Genomic DNA, 15639 nt, shown 5'->3' with positions numbered 1-15639 from the left:
AAAAAAAAAAAAAAAAAAAAAAAAAAAAGGACTTATACAGATAATTAATTTTCAATTATAATTATGTGATACAAAGGGGAAAGTTACTGTGCCCTGACCATGTGAAACAAAGAATACCTATCTGGGCCCTCCAGGAAGGCTTTGACTTGGAAATGACATTGAAGCTAAAACTGAAAGATGAGCTGGGAAACAGCCTGCAGGTGCAAAAGGCTTGAGGACTGAGGAAGTTTGCCTTTGAAAAACTGAAGGAATGCCATTCTTTAGTGAGCAAAGAGGACGGTTTCAAATAGTATGGTGTAGGGCAGTTTAGAGATTTGAGGCTTGTGTTCTAAGAGATTAGAAACCTGCTCAATGTGTTCAAGCATGAGGGTGGCATGATCAGATCTTCAGGGAGTTTCTGGTGCTAGCTCCAAGGAGCTGGGTCTCCAAAAGAATGGCTGAAGTTTTATATCCTGTCTTTAATGAGTGGAAAATATTTTCTTTAGACATAAAATAAGTATGCTTTCATTGAGTGTAACTCTTATTTATCTTTTTCTTTTGAATTTTATTTTTTTAATACAGTAGGTTCTTATTAGTTATCCATTTTATACATATTAGTGTATATATGTCAATCCCACACTCCCAATTCATCACACCACCACCACCACACACCACTGCCCCTGCCTGCTTTCTCCCCTTGGTGTCCATATGTTTGTTCTCTACATCTATGTCTCTATTTCTACCTTGCACACCGGTTCATCTGTACCATTTTTCTAGATTCCACATATATGTGTTAACATACGATATTTGTTTTTCTCTTTCTGAATTACTTCACTCTGTATGACAGTCTCTAGGTCCACCCACATCTCTACAAATGACCCAATTTCATTCCTTTTTATGGCTGAGTAATATCCCATTGTATATATGTACCACATCTTCTTTATCCATTCGTCTGTCAATGGACACTTAGGTTGCTTCCGTGTCCTGGCTATTGTAAATAGTGCCACAATGAACATTGGGGTTCATGTGTCTTCTTGAGTTGTGGTTTTCTCTGGGTATATGCCCAGTAGTGGGATTGCTGGGTCATATGGTAATTCTAGTTTTAGTGTTTTAAGGAATCTCCATACTGTTCTCCATAGTGGCTGTATCAAGTTACATTCCCACCAACAGTGCAAGAGGGTTCCCTTTTCTCCACACTCTCTCCAGCATTTGTTGTTTGTAGACTTTTTGATGATGGCCATTCTGATAGGTGTGAGGTGATACCTCATTGTAGTTTTGATTTGCGTTTCTTTAATAATTAGTGATGTTGAGCAGCTTTTCATGCGCCTCTTGGCCATCTGTGTGTCCTCTTTGGAGAAATGTCTATTGAGGTCTTCTGCCCATTTTTTGATTTGGTTGTTTGTTTCTTTGCTGTTGAGCTGCATGAGCTGTTTATATATTTTGGAGATTAATCCTTTGTCTGTTGATTCGTTTGTAAATATTTTCTCCCATTCTGAGGGTTGTCTTTTCGTCTTGTTTATAGTTTCCTTTGCTGTGCAAAAGCTTTTAAGTTTCATTAGTTCCATTTGTTTATTTTTATTTTCATTTCCATTACTCTAGGAGGTGGGTCAAAAAAGATCTTGCCATGATTTATGTCAAAGAGAGTTCTTCCTATGTTTTCCTCTAAGAGTTTTAAAGCGACCTGTCTTACATTTAGGTCTTTAATCCATTTTGAGTTTATTTTTGTGTATGGTGTTTGGGAGTGTTGTAATTTCATTCTTTTACATGTAGCTGTCCAGTTTCCCAGCACCAGTTATTGAAGAGGCTGTCTTTTCTCCATTGTATATCCTTGCCTCCTTTGTCATAGATTAGTTGACCATATGTGCGTGGGTTTATCTCTGGGACTGTAACTTTTACATAAATATTCCAAGCAGAAATCTGAGTGACTCCGAGTGAAGGATACTTAAGAAAGTAGATAAATCTCAAGGCAGATTGACTGGTTTCACATCTGAGCTCTGTCACTTACTACCCTGAGCACTTAATCTTGTGGAGCTTCAGTTTCCTCATCTGTAAAATATGTGTAAAACACGGGATAATAATTCCACTTAACTCATGAGAATTAAATGAGTAAATATGTGCAAAGCACTTAAACACTGTGAGGAACACAGTAAGACTCAGAGAGAACTTAGTGGTAGTAGCAGAGGAGAAGGAGTGATAGTAGTAGTAGTAACAGCTAAGATTCTTCTCCCAGAGGATTAAAATATGGATGCTAAATAGGGTTCAGACTTTTTTAATCTTGATGGTCACCATTATTTTATTGAAATTGATATGTCTTCAGTTTCATATCACGGTGAGTAAAACTACCTCCTGTGATAAAACATTAATCACATTTAATCACCCCAGTGTTTTAAGTCGTAATTTCTGATATGGTTTAGACAGATACATTATCAAAGTTATTTTTAAATATTTTAAAATCACTTTAAAGACCTGCAAAGCATTATTGATGAGTTTTCTAAAGTTACCATGGTATGCTTTTCATATAGATGGTAAAACCCGTCACTAAAGATCTCCATTACTGTGTACTTTCTTCTCTTAGCATTACCATGTCTGCTTAAAAAACTATTAAGACAGGGATTGTTATAGATTGAAACTTTCCTCAAACACATTTTTGACCCAACTTTAATAAATAACTCCTGGTTCACTTTAAAGAAACTGAAACTCTGTATACTTTTCCCTATTATTTTGATCAAGAATTACTGAATATTGGTAAAATTATTGGTAAAATTGGTAAAATAATTATAAAATTATACCTTTCTGCTAAGCCCAATGCTTCCTTGGTATATAATGGTGAGGTCAGGTTTTTTTAGAATTGAGATGCTCTTGATTATAATTTTATTTATTTGTCATTATTACTAAAAGGGAGTACTTAATGAAATCATAGAATTTAAAGTTTATTTTTCCTTAATTGAGCTCTACACAGTGTAATTTAGCTAAATTTGGATTGAGTTCTAGCTTCTCTACGTTTCACACTTCCTAGCTTTTCAAGTACTATGGCTAATAATTTGTTGACACTGTTGTCTACCTGATTAGCCAACTCTGTATTTATTTGTCTCACCTGCCCTTGTCAGCCTCGGCTGGAGCTTTTAGGGAGCTCTCTCCTAAGTTATGGAATCTTGGACCTCAGAGGAATCTTGACACTGTGTCAGAGCATAACACATTCTAGTAAACTCTTTGCAGGCTGTATTTCTAGGTTTGTGGGTTTTAATGCTTTATTTTTACATTTTGTTCGTTATAAGGTATGAGTGTATTTTACCTCCACTCACTTTCTAGGATCATTTGGAAGACAAAAGAAGTGAAATATTTTATATCTAACAAAACCTGGTTTTGAGAAAAACGTGATGCTGAATACATTCTTAAGGTGAAAAGATGGTGCTTTAATTTAACATTAGAATACAAATATCTTCTTGACCTCAAATGAAGCACATTCAATCAATTGTGTTTAATTCTAGCATAAAACAAACCATCATTCTTTGAGGTGAGGCAGGTAGTAGAAGACTAAAAAATGACAAGCATTTCTCCCTCAGGCAGTGCTTGTTTAAAAGTCACTATTCTGCCAATATTTGGGGATAAAAATGTAGTACTGTCTGCTAGAGCATAATCCAATGGATGCTTTGCAAAGCCAGGGTCATGAAGAAAGCTGTTTTCTTTTCCCAAGAGGGGCTTTAGAGTGTTCAGAAAGCTCTTCCATGAAGACTGAGGCGAAAGGTTATATTAGCTGAGGAAACTATATATGCTGCCTGAAATAATTTGGATTTGTAGGTTTGGTCTGGCAAATCTGTATGAAGAAAGAAAAACAAAAAACAGTTATCTCATTTTTTTGAAAACAATCTCATGGCATTATTTTTACATAGTATTGTAGATGAGAATGGTCATCCCTAGAAAAATGTTAGAACTGGTGCACCATTTATGTTTGATCATCAGATTCAATCTCCTCAATTTTATACAGATTTTACTTTATAGCAAACTAAGGTCCAGGTTGTTTAAGTACGTTGCCCAGGGGTAGATGGCAAATTAGTGGCAGTGTTGGGCCTTAAACCCCATGTTACCCAAGTCTAAGTTCAGAGCTCTTCTGCATTACTAGAATCCATTCACGAATCAAAGGGGCACTGAAGAATGTTTAATTCCCTAGCCTCCTCTAACAGTCAGTCAATGATTATAAATATAATTTTTTTCAAATGAAATTTGGGCAAATTATTGTTTCCTGTGACAAGGATCCATTTGAATTGAGGTAAATAAATTGATTATATGTTTCCAAAGTAACCTCTCCTATGCCTGATGTGGTCTGCATTCTCATTTTTTATTAATCTCTTGCCATATATTATTGACTATCGTTGCCATAAATTAGCTATTACAGATAGTAATATCTAAGAAAGGTGAGAAAAAGAACTTATAAAATTTCTCTTACACAGATACATTGGAGGAGAGAGATTTTCAGAAATGCAAATTATATCTATGTTCCTGTTTCATTGCACTGGTCATATGACTTGATTGGAATTCTTTTTTGATGTTAAGTTATTTTACAGGAAAGTAATTACAGAGTCAACTTTAAGTAGGTATAAACCCAGGTTCATATTCAATATTAATTCAATGTTAAGTTTTGTGATATATACTGATATACATTATTGCTGAGCTGATGAGAAGATAATTCAGGCCCACAATATATTCAGAATTTAAGATCATTTAACAATGTAACCCAGGAAGGAAAAATAAAATGAAACTAAAGGAACTGCAATTATATAGTACGCTTTTAAAACAACGACCAGTCAGGAGAAATCCCTATTCTTTATTGTCATTTTAATTCTAATCATCAAAACTGAAGAAATAAATCAGTCTGTAGATGACAATGGGTATGCGAAAGAACTTACGGGAGGAAAAAAACAAACAACAAGGAAACCCTCTTTCTATATTTGGGAATGGTAGTTATACTTGCTCTTTCCTAATGGTGAAAGCAGGCAGTTTGAGATTCAGCCCCTGGTATCCCTACACTTACCATACCAGCTCCATGTTTTAGAACACCCCCCAGGGTGTTCTGTGGTCACCCGGAGTATACGAAGTTTCTGTGACCAAGGTGTGTTTTATCCTTTCTGTGGGCAGATCAGCTAGTTTGTGATGAAGCTGAATACATTTCAGCTACAGATGTTGGTAATTTTCTAGGGTCCAGGCAGTGTCTTCTATTTCATAGTTATTTTATAAGAAATGAAGCATCTGTTCGAATTCAAAGGAAGTCCACTGTTTTACTTTATCAGGCTTATAATAGATATCAGGCAAATCGTGTTCATTTTCACCTTTTATATGTTGCGGAGAAAAGAGTGTCTCCTCTTTCAGACACGATAGGGTAGGTATACAACACTGTTCATTCATTCACTGAGTCCCTATAGAGTATGTTAAGGTTATTTGAACATCGAGATACCTTATCGTTAGAAAGGGACAATCTACTTCCTATTACATTTCAAATGTTCTAATAGCTTTTGTTGCATAAGAAACACATGAGACACAGAGGACCCCACAGAGTTCTTCTCAGGGCACTTTTGGTATTCATACGAGTGTCACGTTTTAACTTTGGAGACTATTTTACTTGCCGTCATAAATAGCCATCTCATTAGCGTCCCAGCGAAACACAAATTTCTCCCTTCTGTGTTTATGGAACTACTGAAGTAAACAAAGGGTGCAGGTACTCCTTCCTTCATCCCGCCAGCTTCACTTTGGTGGGAAAGAAGAAATAAATATTATTCACATTAACCTGGCACAGAGCTAGCTTCATAGGCTGCAAAGTGTGCAGTCATGAAAGCGCCCTGTGCTTTGTCTAATGTTCTGCTGCCACCCTTATGAAACTCTTAATAATATATGAACAAGAGGCCCTGTGTTTTCATTTTGCGATGGGCACTGTGAATTATTTTGCTGGTCCTACCTACCTAACACTTGTTCTTCTTGGCTATGCTGGTCTGCCCTCTGCCTCTGATTGTACTTTGTCAACACGTCCACTGTCTTCAAATCAAAGAAATAAGCAAATGAGAAACTTTTTTGGTCGTTGTCAACTAAGTACGAATTCCTATGGCAGGTTTATAATATAAATTCTTAATAAGGCCATGGAAAGTCTGCAAGAAGATTTCTAATCATACAGTTCTTACTTTGGTGGGTTTGTTGCTGTGTGTTTCAGGCTAGTTAATTCAAAGTTAGTGTTGGTTTTATGCTTTTTTTTTTTTTAAAGACAATGGAGTATACTACTTAGCTTTTGTTTCTTTAAAGTAAAATCTGAGCAAAGCTTAAAATGAAATATATTTTCCCATTTTTATCTTGAATAGTCAGCAGCTCTTTGCCCAAACCTGAGAAATCTAGTTTTACATTATATAAATTGAGGCGTCAGCCCTGGAAGCAAATCCTATTGTGAAGAAAATATTTCACCCGAACTTTTTGGGATTAAAAATTATGGCATGTAAAAGCATAGCCATCAACACCTATTAATGGCTTGAAATACAGTTTCTGCTTCTTCGGTGCCACCCCATATGTTCGGTCTCACTGCTGTCCCAGGGACGTCGTCTTTGTACCCCTGAGGTAAATGGAGTTTCCATTTCTCTTACGCCCTTCAAGCAGCGCTAAGTGTTTACTCACTGGCTTTTAAAGCTGGGTCCCCAAACTTTTCTCTTTACATTTATTGGAAAAAAAAAAAAAATCAAAGGACCATGTTTCTTTGTTTTCCTCCAAGCACACAATTAGCTGAAGTTCCATTCTGTGTAGCTAGAAGGAGGAGGAAAGGGTTGGCCCAACAGGCTTTTTACCGCCTGTGAGAAAGTGCTTGGCGAATTTCTTTGTCCCCTTTGTCAGGGGCGGCTACCTCCTTAATTGTACTGCTCTAGGGAAGCACGTGCCTCCGGGAGCATTATCTGATTCCTACAGGACGCTCAGGAGTGCTTTGTATACTGACCCTTAACTTGAACACAAATAATAATTTCAATCCCTTTTCTAGGCTGTTGCCGGCAGGCTTGGACACCTAAGAGCTTTCATTCAGCCAGGGGTGTGGACGCCTTCGTCCGGGCCTCAGGTTTTAGTTTTGTCTCTCACAGCTGTCTCACCTGCAGTTTGCCTCACCTGTCAAGAGGGGAAGCTAAAGATGGAGGACAGGCCTAGGAGCTGTGGAAGTCAGAGGGGAGAGAAGGCGAGACTAACAGCTGCTCTTGTCAGCAGGGGGATAAGTGTAAAGAGATTAATAGTTATTTGAAGAGCAAATGGGGACATGGCATTTGGCAGTGGAATGCGAATGCATACATGTAATGGAATGGGCATGCAACCGTTAACATTTAGACAGATGCTCTCTGGACTGAATGGAATGGCAGGGTCCTTTCTCCTCCCCACGTGAAATACTTAAAGTTTAGTAAAATCATTTTCTTACGCTTAAAGTTGAATGAAAATTGTCTTCAAGCATCCATTTCTTTGTGAGTTTGTTCTTCTCTGTAGTTTGACTTAACCTGGGACTCTGTTATATTTCAGTTGAAGAGCCAGACTCCTCATTTCCTTTATAAAATATGTACCCACAGGACTGCCTTCTTTTTGCTTTTCATTTGTTTTCCTGTTGCTAACTTGAAGAAACAGTGAGGTTTCCACGTGTCAGAAGATTTCACAAAGGGAAAATGGTACACAGGCTGGTGGCCCCTTCTGGAAATGTGTCCAATTTGACTCAGGAATGACTTGAATTATCTTATCAGGCTGACAGGTGTGATGGTGTTGGCAGGGCCCTGGACTTGGAATTGGAAGATTTGGTTTCAAAATCCCTACTCTTTGCTTATTAACCGATGCTTGAGTAAATCACTTCCCCTCTCTGATAGTAATAAAAGATTTTTTGCCGATGAAATGAGAAGTTAAATCATTCTTCCCATAAACATCTTATTGAATACCTACTTGGTGCCAGTTTTCCTAGAAGAAATAAAACACCTGGCAGAGAAGCTATATGAATTAATGTACTTCTGAACTATTTCAAACATAGAATTTTAATCATAACTAGATGATATTTCTCTTACACATGTTCTACTTTAGAAAATAGTAAACTGCTACAAAGAAAATGAAAAAACAGATGAAAAATTAGGCTGTTTGGATGGTCTGCTAGCATGTAACCTTTTAAAATATATAGTTGCCTCTCCCTATCCCTGCTACTCATTTCCCTCCAGTCCTCATGAACCCAGTCCCTGGGGGCAAGTCGGTACCCTGAGACAGAATTAAGAATGATGACTAAAAGGACATTTGGAGGACAACTCCAAATTACTGAGGATTTTTCTCAGTAAACAACAATTTGATGCTTAAGTCTCCTCTAGAACATACCTATCCAGTGGTATTTTTCATTCTGAATACCAGGACAGAAGAAGAAGAGAAAAAAAAAAGAATAGCAGTCAGTATTCATTTATTTTAAAGAATTCATAAGCAGCTACAGAGCACTGGCACTTCTTGCCCAGTTTGCGAATGAGCACATAATCCACTTTCAAATGCTCTCGGGGAGACGGCAGTCTCCAAAGGTTGCCCATGAAGCTGTGTGAACTGTGCAGGTCATTACAAAACATACGCACACCTGGGGTTTCTCTTGGTGTTTCGAACTATGCATGACAAATCGGTCATTTTCCCTTGAGTGCGAAGTGTTGCAGACGTGAGGTGGAACTCTGTAGAAGGCACTCACCAAATGATGCCTTTTTGGCAGCAAGGATCTGCAGCTTAAATGGCTAACGTGGGGGGTTTCTGGGTGTCCCGCAGCCACAGTACACGAACCTGGGGCTCCTGAACAGCATGGACCAGCAGATCCAGAACGGCTCCTCGTCCACCAGTCCCTACAACACAGACCACGCCCAAAACAGCGTCACGGCGCCCTCGCCCTACGCACAGCCCAGCTCCACCTTCGACGCCCTCTCGCCTTCGCCCGCCATCCCCTCCAACACTGACTACCCGGGCCCACACAGCTTTGACGTGTCCTTCCAGCAGTCCAGCACCGCCAAGTCCGCCACCTGGACGGTAAGAGCACCGGGCACCCATGTGTCCTTGAACCTGATCCCCAAGTACAAGGGTCTTCTCCATCACCCCTCCCCCCCCATATAAAAGCTTAGAGCTCCATATTGAATGGTGCAAAATTTCTCCCTGTCCTCTAAGGACATTTTGGTTTGAAATATTCAACACTGACCCAGAGACAGAGAAAGTGCCATTTAGTAGGAACAGCCCTGATCTGGGAACCAAACTCCTGCGTTCTGGCTGGCTCCTAGCAATTCCAGTTGATGCGTTCTAGCCTGCCTCACGCTGTTGGGAGGTCCTTTGTGTGAAAGATTTTTTTTGGAAAAACGTAAAGCATTACGCCAATGGAAAATACCATAATCATAGGATATGTGTCTGCAGTCTGCAGAATGTAGGCGTTACCAGTCTCATTATTTTGAAAAAATAAATGTCCCAGTAAGGTGCGATTAAAAAAAAATGAATAAAATCACAAACACAGTGTAAAAAGAAATTAAGATCTCATCTATTAAGGAAGGGTTAAATTTGTGCATGTGGGTTCTATAACACGAATCATAATTTATTGATACATATATATCTATTACATGTAGAAGCAAGTTTCCCTCCCAAAATCCTCCTAAACTACACATTAGGGGCCTAAATTAACTTCAAAGAGATTCTGATGAAAAATGTTGAAAAAAATCTTATATATAACTTTTCTAAGAAAACACGGAAATACTTTTAAAAATTAAGAAAACTACAAGAATGTTGATTCTATTTCAGAGTTTATTTTATTATAACATGAATAAAGCTTAAATATAAGGGAGGAAACCTATAAGACTGATTTTAACTGGTTGATCAAAGAATGCCCAAGACCAAAGTGACGCACATTTTGTCAAAGAATATAATGTTTGCTGAGATTATAGAAATGTTTCCAAACATCATCGTCTTGTTGAGAAGTCGCTTTCAAATTGTTTTAACAGATTTTTCCCTCTTTGGCAGATAGGTTTCTTTGGAAATCATTTCTGTTTGTATGTTACAGTATCCAGGCTTTTCTCCAGTTGTACAGTTTATAAAATAATCTGCATTAGTAACACTAAATTCCAACATAATTTCACACGTGTCCCCTCATTTTTTTTTTTTTTTTTTTTTTTTTTGTGGTATGCAGACCCTCCCATTGCGGAGCACAGGCTCCAGACGTGCAGGCTCAGCGGCCATTGCTCACAGACCCAGCCGCTCCACGACATGTGGGATCCTCCCAGACCGGGGCACGAACCCGCGTCCCCTGCATCGGCAGGCGGACTCCCAACCACTGCACCACCAGGGAGGCCCACGTGTCCCCTCATTTTGACCTCACTTTTTTTGTGAGCTAGGTAGGGCACATTTCACAACTCCCATTTTACTAGTGAGGAAAGCTGAAAAAACATGGGGATTCGGTGGCATCCCTAAAGTTACAGAGACTTTTGTGTAGCTGGTCCTATTTCTGATTCTACCACCCTCCTCCCACTAGATTATGTCCTTTCTTTTTCTTTTCACCATTTCACATCAGGATGTCCCATAATTGTCTAAAAATTTATCTTAGCGTGTTTCTTCCATAGTTTGAGAAGCGGTTCTGTCATGGTTCGTATTTCAACCATAAAGTAGAAATGTTAGCTTAAAACTTGATCTCTCTTCCATGTGCTTTTTTTAGTCAATTGTGTCATACTATTTAGTCTCTTTTATATTAATAATTGTGGAGGTGGACACTCCAGGTGAGTAAACTTAGAGTAAACTTAAGGAAATATTGGTTGATTGATCTAAGTAATATCTTGCTGAAGAACCACTAAAATAACCATTTTATAAATGGATCACTGATGTGTTTTTGAATAGGGGTCACACCAATTGGATGTTTACAATCACTGAACTTCAAAGCTAACAGTTTTTCATCTGACATTTGCAGAGCTCTACTATATTAAGAGTGAGCACATCTGAGGGATAATGGGCATGTTGGGGCCACTAAATGAAGAATCACTGCCCTCCTAAAATGGCTTAAGAACCTTGGGGATGGAGCATGATGGAACATCAATCTTTCTTCCTCTCCCCTCCCTCCCCACCTCTTCATACAGAAGTCTTAACGCTTTTTTTCAGTTTTAGTGCAGTTCTGAACCATCTTCCATCAAATCCCCTCTCTCAGAGAGGTACACTGTCTCAAAAAAAAAAAAAAAGGTTGGGGATACCTACGTAAGTGGTAGGGAAAATGTAAAGACAATGGGGCTTCCCTGGTGGCGCAGTGGTTAGGAATCCACCTGCCAGTGCAGAGGACACGGGTTCAAGCCCTGGTCCAGGAAGATCCCACATGCCGCAGGGCAACTGAGCCCGTGAGCCACAACTGCTGAGCCTGTATGCCACAACTACTGAAGCCCGCGCCTAGAGCCCTTCTCCATTTGGTGGCTTTGGTGAAGCCACCAAAATGAGAAGCCCATGCACCGCAACGAAGAGTAGCCCCCGCTTGCCACAAGTAGAGAAAGCCAGCACGAAGCAACAAAGACCCAATGCAGCCAAAAATAAATAAATAAATTAATTAATTAATTTTAAAAAAGTAAAGAGGGGCTTCCCTGGTGGCACAGTGGTTGAGATTCTGCCTGCTGGTGCAGGGGACACGGGTTCGTGCCCCGGTCTGGGAAGATCCCACATGCCGCGGAGCGGCTGGGCCCATGAGCCATGGCCGCTGAGCCTGCGCGTCCGGAGCCTGTGCTCCATAGCGGGAGAGGCCACAACAGAGAGAGGCCTGCGTATCACACACACACACAAAAAAAGTAAAGAAAGTGTTTTGTAGAGTACCCTAGTAAAATTTCCTGACATATGACAGCAGTGGTATCAGGGCCCTGAAAAAGGGGTAGGCACTGTGGTGATGGGAAAGAGCATCTCTTGAGAGTCAGAAAACCTGGATTCTCACTGTGATCATCCTCACGACCTTAGCCAAGTCACTTCATCTTTCTAGAATTCAGTCTGTGCCTCTGATGAGGTTGAATGGGGTGAAAACTACTGCTTCTTTTCCTTAAGATGAGCTAGTATTATTAATCAACATAGTTTTTAGAAGAACTTAGCTTCTAATCAGTTCATTTGCCTGCCATTAATAAGTGACCTTGGTTAAGCTGGTTTGACTTTCTTGGGTTTCTGTTCAGTTGTCTACAGTGTATGCTATAGATATTACAGAATAAAATGATGGAATTAGATGTCCATTCCATCCTACTAGCGTATCACATGGTATTTATATTTTTATTCATGTTCTTTCTTGTTTGCAATTAGACTTATTTTAGGCCCAGCTACATTTCATCTAAATCCAGCACATTTGAACCCTTGTTTAAGTAACTCCTGAGATCACCTAAAAATATGTAAATTCTTAACCATGGACACCAGTGTCTTATACATAGCAGCACCTAACTCTTTGAGCCAAATTATATATCCTCACACTTATACACAGATCTCACATTTTTAAGAGTTCTCTCATGAGACTTGGAGCCTTAGAACCGAGGCTGTTACCCCATTTTAGAAATGAGGAAACTTCGAGAAGTAAAGGTTACATGGCTGATCACCAGCCAAGGAAATAGAGGAACGCAGGCCTCCCTCCTTCCCAGTTCAAGTCTCTCCACCATCTTATCTAGACTGTCTTTCTCTTGATTGACAGAAGGCGATACAGACACTCACAGGCCCTGTGTGGTATGGAGTGAAGCCACCAGACAAAGGACATTTTTTATGCTATATTATACAACACCTATTTCTTAGGCATCTGTGCATTTTAAAGCAATTTTTCAAAATAAAACCACTATATTTTAAAAACTGCCCACAAACTGGAAGCAACAAAAGCAGCTGTCATTAGGAAGGGTCACATGTACCTCATAGTCTTCTGGTAATTTTTTTTTTTTTTTTTTGTGGTACGCGGGCCTCTCACTGTTGTGGCCTCTCCCGTTGCGGAGCACAGGCTCCGGACGCGCAGGCTCAGCGGCCATGGCTCACGGGCCCAGCCGCTCCACGGCATGTGGGATTCTCCCGGACCGGGGCCCGAACCCGTGTCCCCTGCATTGGCAGGCGGACTCTCAACCACTGCACCACCAGGGAAGCCCCTGGTAATTCTTTAGTAAAAATTTTTTTAGTACCATTTTATCACTTGTCATCCTTTTTTGTTGTTTTCTCTTTTAATTTCTGGTTTTACTAAGAGTCACTGCCAAAATGTAATTAATATATTTAAAGTATATACACATACTTCCTTTGCTTTCTCTGTTTCCAATAATGAATGTGTGTTCCCAGTTCCATAAAAATATGGTATCTATTTTAAAATTCTTCCAATGAAATAAAGTGAAGAGCAATGACATTCTTCCATATTCTCTCTCTCACACACACACACACACACACACACACACACACACACACACACACACACACACACACAGTCACACCCAACCCAACACGGAATTTAGGGCTTGGGTTTCAGATTTTCTTCTTATTTCCACAGTGTATACTTACTGATAGAGGCCTAACATTTAATATAATAAAGTGCTGGTCTAGCATTATAGCTGGAACTCATCAGCCACAGGCCAGTTGACAGTATGGTGATTTGGAAATGGCAAGAAACTTAGGTGCAACCCTGAAACTTAGGTGCAACCCTGAACTTTACTAGCAGCATCTGGGACCTGCTCAGAGAGTTCAATCTCTTTGAACTTGACTTTTTCCACCTACAAATAGGGATGTTCATACTTTCCTTATCGTGAGGATTACATGCCACATGTAGGTGCACGTATCAGCACCTGGCTAGTCATAGGCATACATGTGTTTACTGAGTCTGAATTTGAATCCCTTTGCTTCACGAGCTTATTATAGTTTTGTTGAGGGTTCAGTTGTGCCGCAAGTAATAATTTGAGAGAATGCAAAGCAAAATGTCTTCTACTTTTGTTTCTTCTTAGTGCTTTTGGGCTATTAGCATGCATACTCCAGCCCCACAGGACTGTGATATCATCCACTACTCAAATATGTGAATAGATGGCATAGGATGATATCAGGCCCTCCCATATGCAGACTTCTTCAGAGTGGCCAAGCTGCTTTCCTAAGTCTGTCCAAGCAGATGTAGGCTCTCCTTGCCGGCACTAGGAAAGGTCTTTTCCGGCTTTAAGAACCTGTTGAATTCCAGCATTTTTTTTCTCATTTATGGGGATGTCCTTTTTTTTTAAATTTTTTAATTCTCCGTGTTAAATAAAGAATAGCAGTGGTTTTGTGGTGGCAAAAGTATTGGAGGCAACCTACACACTCACCAGTTGGGAACTGGTTCCATAAATTGTGGCATATCCACATGACAGAATACTCGATGGCCATTCAGAAGAATCATAGGTACCGATCTGGAATGCTTTTGGAGTAGCTGGTGAGGATGAGATAAGCCTTCTACGGCACCTACTTGAGCTTTGAGAGGACTGGGAAGGACACTATTTCCGGGTGCAAAGTACTTTCTTTTGCTGGACTCCAGGGACAAGGCTTTTTTTGTGTGTGAATATAGATCCATCTGTCTTGATTATCAGTGTCACACACCTTTGACAGTTTGAGAGCTGTTTTCCCCACAACCCAGGACACACAGTATAATCTGTGTGCAAATACTGGGAAAATCCTCAGGTTAGTGGTTTTCAGTTGTGCTCTCCATCTGAGATAATGACCCTGGACTTTGGACATACATCCCTTTTTGCTCCTGTGATTTTTTTTCCCTTCATAGATGTCAAGGTCTTGTAGGGCAGGCACCTGGACCTAGTGCTCAGAGCCATGTCCGGCGTATAGTAGGCCCTTAGTAAATATGAAAAAACTTTGTTTTCTCCTCGTGGCCAGAGGAAATAATTGCAGTCCCAAGCAGTATCCCTCCATTCTGACCTTGACTGTTAACTGTCCATTAATTCGATGCCATTTGCCTCCACCCGTGATTGAGAGAGCCCTCTTTGCCTTTCCTGATCAGGCCAGCCTCATGTCGTGTTCAGAGCTTTGAAGATTCTGACTTGAGCAAGTGGAGATTAGGGAGGTGGCATTTGAAAGGGGAACAGCCAGTTCTCCGGAGAGTTTCATTGATCCCAGCATATCGGGTCTTGCAAGCTCGCTCCCCTTGGCTCTTGCACAGGCGAGCTGAGATGCCTGCCTGTGGCCCACCCTCCCTGTCATCAGGTTACCTGTAATGTAAGACTTCCAGGAGAAGGCTGCCAGCTCTGCAGAAATCTAATGCAAGCCAGCCCATTGCATGGCCCTCTGGAATTTGGGGACTCTTAAGAATAGCCCATCAAAGGACATGATGTACAGACAAACTTTTCCATGGTGAATATGATTTATCAGCTTCCTTGCACAAAGGAAACACTTCTCTCACCAACGCTTGAGCCTTTACTGGGGCTGGTCTTAACTGAGTGGCTGTTAGGTTTCATTGCTGAGGGACAGAAGTCAATAGACATCTCTTGCCAGTGGTACATTTGTTAATCATAACAAGGTTATTTTCACTTCTTGCCAGAGCGATCCTCTAAATCTCCAGAGATACATAAAGAAGTGTCTTTTTGTGCTCCTCCCATGATAAAGAAAATAATAACATTGAGCATTGTCACCTGTTATCCAAGCTATTTCTTAGTTGATGAGAGTATTGAGGAAGAATGTCCTAAATAAAGGGTTTGG

General features: G+C 40.1%; 1 protein-coding gene across 4 annotated transcripts in view; it reads left to right on the top strand.

The window, feature by feature from the left end:
- TP63 (tumor protein p63) overlaps positions 1-15639 on the top strand; it is a 219851-nt gene that overhangs the window by 131675 nt on the left and 72537 nt on the right. For all 4 annotated transcript variants that reach the window (XM_007458068.1, XM_007458069.1, XM_007458070.1 and 1 more), the window contains one exon: positions 8752-9006. In XM_007458068.1, the coding sequence (XP_007458130.1) occupies positions 8752-9006 (255 nt within the window). The remainder of the gene's footprint in view (positions 1-8751; positions 9007-15639) is intronic.

This window comes from Lipotes vexillifer, unplaced genomic scaffold (assembly GCF_000442215.2).
Source record: "Lipotes vexillifer unplaced genomic scaffold, Lipotes_vexillifer_v1.1 scaffold1264, whole genome shotgun sequence".
NCBI classification, from domain to species: Eukaryota; Metazoa; Chordata; class Mammalia; order Artiodactyla; family Lipotidae; genus Lipotes; species Lipotes vexillifer.
Note: the sequence above shows the minus strand (reverse complement) of the source record. Positions and strands in the feature narration are given on the sequence as shown.